At 33.9% G+C, this 11883-nt stretch overlaps 2 protein-coding genes across 2 annotated transcripts; both read right to left on the bottom strand.

Annotated features, from left to right (window-relative positions):
• Window positions 1-1990: 1990 nt before the first annotated feature.
• Window positions 1991-2572, bottom strand: LOC149208489 (UDP-glucosyltransferase 29-like). The gene has a single exon (XM_089398357.1). It carries the CDS (start codon window positions 2570-2572, stop codon window positions 1991-1993), a length of 582 nt encoding a protein of 193 aa, XP_089254483.1.
• Window positions 2573-5454: 2882 nt separating this feature from the next.
• On the bottom strand, window positions 5455-8063 carry LOC149208490 (uncharacterized). The gene is made up of 3 exons (XM_089398358.1): window positions 8057-8063; window positions 7623-7967; window positions 5455-5648 (listed from the first exon to the last, which is right to left on the bottom strand). Exons 1-3 carry the CDS (start codon window positions 8061-8063, stop codon window positions 5632-5634), a joined length of 369 nt encoding a protein of 122 aa, XP_089254484.1. The 3' UTR covers window positions 5455-5631.
• Between the last annotated feature and the right edge of the window lie 3820 nt (window positions 8064-11883).

Here is an 11883-nt window from a genome sequence, read left to right on the forward strand (position 1 = left end):
ATGTTGTCCTCGTTAGTAAGATGAATAAGGGAAACAAGAAAAGAGGAACTAAGAAGGGTTAAAAAGGGTTATCTAGAGTCCTCCATTGTGAGCTTTTGTCGTAATCTTTTTGCTTCTCAATGTGTATGGTAAGTCTTCAACACTCTATCTCTGCTTCCAATGACTTCAATCTGCATATTCTTAAAAGGAGTTTCTGTTGTTGTTTAAGCTAACATCCTCTTTTTGGTTGGATTTATTTCTGTGAGCAGGGTGGTATTCATTCTTTTGGCTCTCTTTAGTTCCCTTAGTTGTAAGTGCACAAAAATCTTGGACTAATATGACACTAAATTATTGATAATGGGGGTTAATAATCATGCCAATTTTTTTTATTGAATTCTTTGGGTTTTATGTCATTTTATCTCTAAAATATACAGATAATTTTGTTGGTTGGAACAAAGCTACAAGTTATAATAACAGAGTTCAAGGGAGGCATGTTGTAGTTAAAAGAACCCCAACTGTGCAACCTACAAATAAACTTTTTTGGTTTAATCACCCTCAACTTATCCTTTTTTTTATTCATTTAACTCTTTTCCAGGTATCGAAATGATTTTCATTCTAAATTTCAATTAAAAAATTGTATTTCTAAATCCTATTCATTAAGTATTTATGGGAATACCAATTGCTTAATGGTTAACTTATGTTCTGCATAATGCTTTCCAATGTGCTTTCTTCTTGTGGATATGGGTAAGCACTATGTTCATTCAATGAAGGATAAATTTTTGTTTATAGAATCATAGGATTTACTATGGTAATGATAGTAAAAGTTACAGTCTCACGTACCCAACTATCAAAGCACATTTAAAACAAAGAATAATATTAAACAATGTTTAGTTGAGAAACATTGTAGGAGACTTGAACGATGAATTCTCCTCTGAGGACTTCATGAAAGTTTATTCAATGATCTCCGACCTGTGTTGCGAAAGACCCCCTCATGGCTACCAACAACAACTCTATGAAATTTACAGGAGGTCCTTTGATGAATACATAGATTCGATAGTTTTACAAGATTTAACAAAACAACAAGGTGCCCTCTCAAGACTAGATCAAGGGGGAGCTTCCCGACTCTGCCATTTTACCTAATCCTTTTGCAACTAATAATTATGACTTGCTCTCAAATGAATATGATCAAACCATTGAGTCCATAATGGAATCTTCAGTTAACTCTTACAAGGAAATAACTTCTCCCCTAGAGGTAAGTATACTTTTAAATGTAGGTGAACTCTATGATTTTCTATGAAATTTGATTTGTTACCATATCTTGGAAAATAGTACTTGCATCATACCTTTTCCAAAAAAATCCATTATGTTTGATGTCTTTGTAGGTAATTGATGTAGTGGAGTTGAATGCTACATTTCCTGAAAAATCCCTTCTTCATACATTAATGTGTGATTCCAGGAAGGAGACTGATGTTGAAGCATCAATTGCATCACCAAGCTCAATTATCTCATCTGAAGATGGCTAGAAATTGAGAAATTTGGAAATCATTAGCTCAGATATCTAGTTGAGTGAAATAAAAATATACTCTATTACTTACTCAGGACAGATATAGTCATATAGACATTTTGTATTTTGCAAATTTTTCAATTATGAAAAAAAATCAATTTCTTCCTTTAAAAAAAAACTATCTATTTTGGGGCAATCATTTGAAACTGTAATGTGCATTCTCATGAAAACAAGGAACCATTAATATGATGAAATAGAGATGTTACACTACCCATATTTTATGATTGTAAATAACATTACTAAAATAGAGACGTTATCCGCCGAGCACCACATTTCATAATTATTGACTCATACTTGAGGATCCAACACGACGGAATTGAGCAAAAGAGAAATGATGACAATGCTTTGTGGAAGGTGGATTACCTATTCTGCTTTGATTGCAAACATTCAATTCTCATTATCCTGCACGCGAAGCCTTCAGAAAATGGAGGTGTCCGATGAAGTCATTTATGTACACCTCCTGTGATGGAATACCGCCCTCACCTCGGCTGCTGAGAATTTGATTGTTGAACACATTTCCCATTTCACGGGCCTTCCTCCATCTTCCACCATTAACGCCCGCACAGTTTTGCAGATCTCGTCGCGGTCCAGCGACCCATCGCTCCGCTTTCTAACCTCTAATCCGATTTCCAATTCCCGAACAACCAATCGGGAATTAAGGCACTGATCCAAGTGCCCAGGCAGTGTAACGAGAGGAACCCCAGAGCTCATGGCTTCCAACAATGAACCCCATCCACAGTGACTCAAAAACCCTCCCGTCGAAGCATGTGATAAAATCTGCCTCTGCGGAACCCAATCCCCCACCACAAGCCCCCTTTTTCCTATACACTGTTGGAACCCTTGAGGCAGCCAAACCCCAAGTTTTTTTTCGTCAAGGCAACGCAGTGCCCATAGAAAGGGTTGCCCGCTCGCCTCCAAACCCAGAGCCACTTCGTGGGTCTTCTCTTCACTCATAAAAACTTGGCTTCCAAACGATACATAAACGACTGAAGCTACTGCGTGAGCTTCTAGCCATTCATGCAACCCCATTGTTCCTCAGAATTTATGGCTGAGCTAAGATCAGAAAGTAGTGGGCCGATGGGGAATACCGGCTTGCCCGTCACACTCTGCAAATACTCTATGAATTTCCCCTCAATTTCATTGCACGTTCTGACGGCAATGGCGCGGCAGCCGTCAAAACATCTGAGCCCGCGCTCGTGATAACTGATATCATTTGGCTGGTGGACTCAGTAGAGGCCCAGCACGCTCTGCGCCTCGTGGGGTTCCCATGATACGACATTCGATGGATAACCCGGCGGGGGTTTCGTGAGGGCCTCGGCCGAGATTTCTCCCCCGTCGCATCGCCAAGCCAGAGACTTGGGGGGAACTACAACCATAGAGACGAACCAGGTTTGGATGATAGAAGGTTGAAAGAATCTGCACCTCGTTGATGAACTGTTTGAATCTTTTACAATTATCCTTATGCAGTATCTTCACTGCCACGACACGACCATCCCGGAGTTTACCCAGATAAACCGAACCATATCCTCCATCTCCAACTTGATTCTCGTGGAAATCATCGGTCGCCTGTTTCAATACTTGGTAGGAGAAAATGGGTAGCATCCCTATCTTACCTTGTGTAGTTGCTTCCATAGCTTTATCCTCATTGATTTCATAAGTTCAAGTTCAAGTTCGAATCCCTGTTACTGATGAGATTGATTATATATATATATATAAACTATCAGGTTATTAACTAAATTTAAATGTGAAGTTTTGAAATATCATAGTTATGAATATGAATCATCATTATTTAAATTCTTTTTAATATGATATGGGTATTATGAATTTTGGAGAGGAATTGCTTGTAATTTTATTAATAACCTTTGGATATATAAAGAGCCTAGAGGGATTAAATTTCACAAGATACAAGCCTAGTATTTAATGCAAAATTTGAAGAAAGGTTTGCACCTAGAAAGCTTGAGTCCCCTTAGTGCTTGGTAGCTCTTGACTTAATATAGATTTATGTTGGTTCTTAATAATATTATTTTTATTTTTATAAATTTCACATCTATATATAGAAATATTCTTCTTCTTAATTTTTTTTAAACCTTGATGTTTTTTTGACATGTTTTATAATTTTTGTAATTTGTTTTTTTAATGTTATATATATATATATATATATATATATATATATATATATATATATATATATGAAAAAGAGTTTATCATAGGTATTAAGTTTTTAAATGCTTATTAATTAAATTTAAATATGAAGTTAATGATTATGAAAATAAAAGATTGTTTTAATTTAAATTGTAAAATAGATCCTAATTATGCCATATGTATCTCTTTTTTGGAATAGGGCTTTTATAATTTTAATTTAATTATTAATAATGATTAGTTGGATGGTAGGGATTTGATCTCCACCAAATATTCTAGAATATTCATAGTAATATACACAAATCAAAGGTTAAGATTTATTTCCAAAGTAGTTATGTCATTTTTTCCTTTTTAATTAAAATGGCTAATTAGAAGAATGTCATATCAACAAATGTTATATGAAGTGAATTTTAGTTTTTTGGCACATGGTATTGATAAGCTATGGTATTGGCTCATGATATTCTAACAAATCTTATTTACAAATTAAGAATCTCGATAATAAAATAGGGTAAATCCCTATAATTAAGAATCATGTTCCATGTTTTCATATATATATATATATATATATATATATTCTTAATAACAATAAAAATTTAAAATAAAGTTATAATTTAATGAATTTTATGATTTATTTTATTTTAATAATGTGAAATAAATCATTTAACAAATATATTTTAATATTTATTATGAATTAATGTCTATAAACACACATATATATAACAAAATTATTACTTTTATTATTATTTTATTACTTATATTTTAATATTATTTTTTAATATAATAATTCATCATGACATGTTCACCGTATATAATCTAAATGGAATTGATATTAATTTTTCTAAAACATTTCATTTAATATTCTACAATAAAAATGAAATTAATTTAAAACATTTATTCATACTAAATCGTAAAGCATTTCTATATACAAAAAATTTACAACGTTGAAAAAAATGAATCTACTCCATTTTAAATAAATCTAAATTTAAAATGAATACTAACCTATTAAATACCTAAAAATTACTAGACAAAACATATACAAAAAATTAATCGTTGATAAATGAATACTAACATATTAAATACCTAAAAAATTATTAGACAGAAAAACATTAAAACAAATTCTAATCATTGAAACATCATCAATTAATTTAAGTTTATATATTATTGAGTAGTTTTCCACTTGAAGCTTCCTTATATGTCTCAGAAGTACAAGCACATACATGCCTCGTTTTTGTTATTGGCACTGCAATCTTTTTGTTATAGCATCCAAAAAGGCTTTCTTTCTTATCTTGATTGTTTACCATTTGTGTTTGTCAACTCAGTATTCCTATAAGGTATGTTGGGAAGTTTTGAACTCTTCATGCCAAAACAAATTAAAGGCAAAAAATTCAACCAAAAACACATTATTTATATGTAAGCTCTCGATCAGTAATGATTGCAGAAGCAGAAATGGGACATAGGAGGGGCCATATACTTGAATTAACATGAGCTTGATCCAAAATTGATCCCTCGCTGATAATTCTGATCGAACTGGAACTCAATACCATATTAACTATTGACATGTTCCCCCAGACGACAAAGACCAGATCAGGGCCTTCGGCAAGAGACCCATGTCATTATTTTTCTGGTTTTGGACAGAGTGATAGAGATTTCAGCAAGATTTTGAAGATTCTGAGGACAACAATTCAAGAACAGAGGTGGCAAAGCAGTGCATTTGATCTCTGTTGTACACACGTGTAGCAAATGTAAGGAAGATGCATAACTCTGGCCGATCTGGTCCTTCAATCATATACTCGCATGGACAGAAGCAAGGACCCACTGAATGCATACTTGCCAGTGGCCCTAAGCCTCTAGCCACATTCAGAGATTTTGCATCCTTCCAAATTGATTCTGCTGGCTCTCCGAAGTATATTGTAAACAACCCAGATCTCTTAGAAGAGCTTGGAGCTAGATTAGGATGCTTGAGCAACTGCATTCACATTCATTCACCAGTATGATTTAATCCAAAATATTGACTGGCATAAATCCCTCTTAACCCCTTATTTATTAAGAGCCATAAAAAAGTGCAAACCTCAGAGTAATTCACCAAAAATACTAAAAAATTCCTGGAAAAACAACATTGCCAACTTTGGAATTGAGGGAAGCCTAGTTTTCACCTGTCCAGCAAGCATAGCTATGACTGGTAACTCAGAAAAGTGCTTATGTTTATTGATGTCCTTCTCTGCTTTTGATGATAGTAAGTGTGCCATATCCCAGAAGGATATATCATCCTTCACTCGGGTTCCCTGAAGTATTCCTGTTGTGTAGTTTCCCAGGATAGTTTCTGGTAGTGGAGGCTCAAAGTGAGGTCTACAGTCCAGCATACTGCCATGTACACAAAAGCTTCAGTCCATGCAATGGGCATTCACATTGTGGAAATAAGATGTACAGTATTCAAAGTGCCCAAAAGAAGGGTATGGTTGTGATGTTACCCTATGAAGCAAAACTAGTTCAGTTTCTTGTCTTTCATTTCCTGGATGTTAGCAGTTGTTTGTAAGTATGCAGAAAAAAGGGCAGCAACATGTGATGTATTCTCTCACTCGCATGCAGCAAAGAAAGCATGAGTTCCTATCATGGAGAGGAAATTCAGCTTGGTTGAGTGCAAATTCAAGAATAGAAGGTACAATATAACTTCAAAGTTCACAGGTGATAGAAAAAATACTCAAAATTGTAATATGGTAATGGAGGGGCAAAGTTGCCAGGGTCTTTCTTGGTATAGGTTGCTCCTGAATACACTATTTTCTTTGTTACCTAAACTGGAAGAAATTCTTTGTGGGGACAAGTTGATGGTTCTGCAGGTGTGAACTCATCAGATTGAAAGGCATGGCTGATTTGTTACAATCCAAATTTTCTTTCAGAATGAAGTAAATCCCATGCTCAAAAATTACCCCTGAACATGTCAATTTCTTCTTGTTCCAACAGATCTTTCTAGATGTGATGCAATTTACATCTTCTAGATATCATTGATTGCTCATTCATTTGATACTATCAATTGGTAGAAACTTTGAGGAAATCTGTAAACCTCATTTATTGTAGGTTTGGGAAGAGGATCTCAGAAGATACCTGTTAGAAGCATATTTAAACCTAAAAAAATCCTGAAATTGAGAAGCCAAGTAAGATTGAAGCATTCCATTACCTCAAATATAGGTTTTCAATACATTTTCCTTTTTCATTTTGAGCTAAGCCATGTTTTCATTTTGGCTGGGGAAATTTACATTCGATGTTAACAAATTTTCTGTCATCAAGATTTATCTACTTATGATTTCAATGAATCTACTAATATCGCATGATCTGAATCTACTAATATGACAAGATCTAGAATAAATTCAACAATGTCATACACTAGTTATATTGTTGTGGAGGGCGAGGACGGAGGCTATCAAGAAAACCTTGAACTCTCCTAAAAATCATACATAGAACTTGTGAATCACTACAAGGGAATCACTCAAACAACCCTTCTCCCATGCCCTATTCTCTTCATGGCAAAGCATAGGCTCCAGTAGTTTACCATTCTGTCATAAGAAAAATGAATGCAAACTTGAAACTAACTTGCTCTCTATCAAAAACAAATGCAACCTTAAATGGGTCTTGGTTCAACGGTAAGGTGGGGGTGTTACATAGCCCCACCTTGGTTCAAAGGCCATTTCACCTACTTAAGCAGGCCAATTGATGGGACTAAGTGCATGTCATGGGTGAATTTGATCAAAGAGATAGATTCAGAGCAGTTGCAAAATATGAGCATCATCAGGAAAAGAAGAAAGAAAGAGAAAAATGGAATCAAAATCAGAACATGAACAGAAGCAATGAACACAATAACCAGGAAAATTGTTACAGATTGATTACCTTATTTTCCAAATAGAAGCAATGAACACAATAACCAGGAAAATTGTTACATATTGATTACCTTCTTTTCCAAGTCTGTATGTAAGAGAGTCAGACATGTACCCAGCCTTGATGGGCATTTTGGTGAACTCTGGACTGAATGGTAGCAGAGAGTACTTTCTGGAGTCCAGAGCATAGCCTAAAGCATCAAGGCCTTTTGAAAAAAAACCCTTGTCTACTTTGCCTTTAGGTATCATATCCTCTATTGGAGACAGAAGTTCATGCCTTCCAGGGCCATCAGGAAACTCTAGCTCTCTTCCTTTGACAACTGCATTTAGGGCACTGACAAAATGCTTCGCTATAACAAAACAAGAGTGCTTATCACATGCACCACTGTGAACTCTGATCACAACAATTGTCCATGGCCCTGAAGAAGAAACAGAACTCTCGCGAAAAAATCAAGACTCTTCCTTCTGCACACTGTTTCACCCAGAGTTGTTAAAATCAGTTAGTAACCCGACATTGTATAAGACGACGACGTCTGCGCAAAGGAAACAGGAAACTATCATGTCGATGCAATTAAATCAACAGACCTAGAGACAATCCAATCGTCTAACGATGGATCAAACGACAAAGAGTAATGACAGGTGTGCACTGAGGGGAGTTTGTTTCAGAGGGAAACGCCTTACGGCGTAATTAATATCATAATTTAAATATTATTGTTCAAATATATCCTTTACTTGAAATTATGTCTCTACGTTGCTCTCTATTTAAGCCTTTTCCATGGTCTGCCTCTTCATCTAGTCCTAATGATGAACTAAACTTGTTGGTTCGAAACGCATCGGCCAAAAATTTCTCTTATGTGATTTCTACCGAAAGACTTTGCTTAATTCATTATGGATCACAGAAGCCTAAATATAGAAATTTGAGATTTGTTTTCGTTGATCCCCTCACCTTATTCTATGTAAGGGCCTCAAGAGATCCCCTCACCTTAGTCTATGTAAGGGGCTGGCAGTAGTGTTAGTTATGACATCATTAAAAAGAGCAGTGACATAACACACTCTCAGAGCACTCACCCACAAAATAATTACTCACAATATTAACTTTTTAATCATTTTAAAATTATTTTTCATCTTACGAACACTACAACATCTTTCCCTATTAATCTCATATTTCAATGTTTACAATATTAACTTTTTTACACTCATTAAGAATAAAACCTTCCAACACTCTTCTCAATAATTCAATCTATACAAATTTCACAAATAAATTTAATATTACTTACTACTACAACTTTAATAATATCAAATATTAAATTATGAGAAAATATTTATAATAATAAAAAGAAAAAGAAACAAAAGGGGACAATGATTTAAGCAAAATACCATACATTTCAATGTTTGACTTCCTACCATAAAAATCATTAAATTTATAAGTGGGGACTATAGTTACCAAATTCACTTGAATTGGGGCAAAAAGTTTGAAAATTTGTGAATTTGGTTGTGAATGATTTGATAAAATTAATTTTGGTTCGTGCATGGATTTGTTCATTTTGGAACCCCCTAAAAAAAGGCCATACTTCTTAGGATTTGTTCATTTGGGAACCTCCTCTAAACAAGGAAATACCTCTTAACGTACTAGTGTTTTCTATGGATTTAAGAGTTGACATACTATTGTAATTAGTCTTATTCTAAATCTAGCCCGGAATCCATGAAGGGATAGCTTTGTTTAGAATTTATTTGCATGGAATGTTAAGGTTAGCGTTTGGCTAAAAACAATTATATGTATCTAAAAAGAAAGGAAATAAAAATAATTGTGAATTTGGAAAAAAATTATATTTTAATTTGGCTCTTAAAGTTGAAAAGCCAAAAAATTAGAAAAAGAGAGTGGACTAAGAGTTATTTTCTAAATATGTTTATAAGTTTAGAATATCTATTTATCTCCTAAGTAAGGATTTGATTTTGGACAAGTAAGTTTTCAAACTCAACAATCATGTTTGATTTAAGTTTCACAGAAAAATCTTCGAGGGAAGAGGAAGTATGATTTTTTTTTTTTTGAATTATAACTCTAAAATTTTTATATTATGTAGAGTTATTAGAGATTATCCAAAATTTAAAATGAATTAGAATAAAAATTAGCAAAATGCATCAGAGAAAAAAAGGATATAATCCTAAGTCTTTATGATGTATATTATTGAATTTTTTCTAAATAAAAAAGATTTCATTCGTATTTTTATCGAATATACGAACATGGTGACTATGGTCCAATTATGTAAACACCTTTGATCAATTTCCTTTTATGCATATTTTAGTGTCCCATTTTTGAAGTTGTTCACTAATGTGGCCCAACTTGCTTCATGGAAGCCCCAATAATATCTACTACTGGGCTCTATAATTTATTGAATAGTCCATAAAATTACCACCTGCTATGTAGTCCATACTCTTGCATAATTTGTATAACGTGTTGCCTTCTTCCAATCCATAAAATCTCACCTCAGCATACTTTTTACTTTCTTCTACAATCTTAGAAATCTTTGCAGCTACTTCTTCTATTGTTGTAGTAGCTACTGGAAAATCTCTATTTTGATCACACAATGTTTGGTATAATCTATCTGTTGATATGCTCAACAAGTTATCAGTTTCTGGATTGGATTCATCCAGTGAATCCATATGTTCAAATGTATGGAAGCCAGATGATTATATTGATCAATGAGAGTATTGTTAGCATCCAACGCTCTTTGGTGGCATATAAATTTTTTTTTCCACGGCTAATGTGCCATGATGATCTCTTCTACACAAGAATTTCAAACCAATGTGATATTATGCATTTCCGGGATATTAAGAACCCAATACCCACACATACATTTTATTTCTCATAAATCCCATTCGTTTTTTTAACCTTTTCCATTAGCATTATCATTGAGTAAGTTAAATAGTTGAAGAAAGGTTGATGAATCATGCATGAGAAAGAATTTCTTAGAAACCTGGTGGAGGTTGATGAATCATGTATGAGAAAGAAATTCTTAAAAAACCTATGGATCATCGTGGCCTTATATATTTTTACATGGATTTTTCACCAAGGTTGTTACACCTTCAAGTAAAATATTGCAAGGCATGGAAATTTTTGTTTCAAATCCATGTAAAATGGTAGTTAGATTACTAAAGGTAGTTGAAGGGCCATAAGAAGAAGCATTCCATGAAAAGTGAAAGAGTTTCACATAGCTGTGACAATACCAAATCAACTTGAAATGTTTGGAAGAAGATGACACTCACAATTTGAATTTTATATACCATCTATGGTTCTTTTGAATGATCCAAATTCTATTACTTTCCCTGTACCCAAGACAAGAACCTTGTCACAACCCATTTTTCTTGGTATTTTAGGTGCAATACTTATAAATTTATAGTTCGCAAACAAAAAATGCTCTTGTTCATTAACTATAACGCATGCTAAAATTGGACTCTTTTCTGCTTTTGGTACTAGTCTATGGTTCTTTTCAATGACTCCAATATTCAATAACTAGTGATTTAAATAAAAAATTCACACAAATATGTAGATGATCCAAATTCCAAGACTTTCCCTACGTCCAATACAAGAACCTTGTCAGAGTCCATTATGCTTGATATTTTGCATGCAATACATATAAATGTATAACCTACAAACTCAGTCTTAATTGTATTATGCAACATTAGATTTGTGTGGGTACCAACTAACATAGTTGGCTCATCAAGAATGACAATTTGACATCATCTTAAAAGAATTCGACCAAAAAAAATATGTTGCTTTTGTCCCATGCTCCAATTCTCTCACTTTTTAGCAGCAAGTGTATCGAGCTTTTCTTCCTTTTGAAGAATCACATTAGCTAGAAGGCATTTCTCCAATGACACTCCCATATCTCCTGATCTCTGTGTATATGAAGTGGATCCAAGTTATCTATGATTGTTCCTTCAAAAAAGAGTTAGAACTAGCACAGGTAACTATCAATAACTCCATCCATTAAGCAAAATAACCCAAAATACTATCATTATCATTATCTTGTTTCATTCACAGACATTGATTGGTTAGAGGAATTTATTGTTGAGGGGTTATACATTCAATCCCACAGACAAGTAAAGAATGGTTCCTCTTAAAATGGTGTAAATTGAGTATCACATTCAGTTCGGCGACACCCTTGCAATTATTCACAAAGATGTTAAGTTTTCCAATATCTTATTGGATCAATTTTATGATGCCAAAATTGTTGATTTTCGTGTTGTAAAAGTTCTTCAAGCTTGCAATCGAGGAGGGGATTCAACCACAGATTTTGTAGGCACTCATGGTTACATTACTCTTCGTAAATTTCT

The sequence above is a fragment of the Pinus tabuliformis genome, chromosome 1_2 (genome assembly GCF_031772625.1).
Source record: "Pinus tabuliformis cultivar Carrire ecotype Pingquan chromosome 1_2, CPIR1, whole genome shotgun sequence".
NCBI lineage: Eukaryota > Viridiplantae > Streptophyta > Pinopsida > Pinales > Pinaceae > Pinus > Pinus tabuliformis.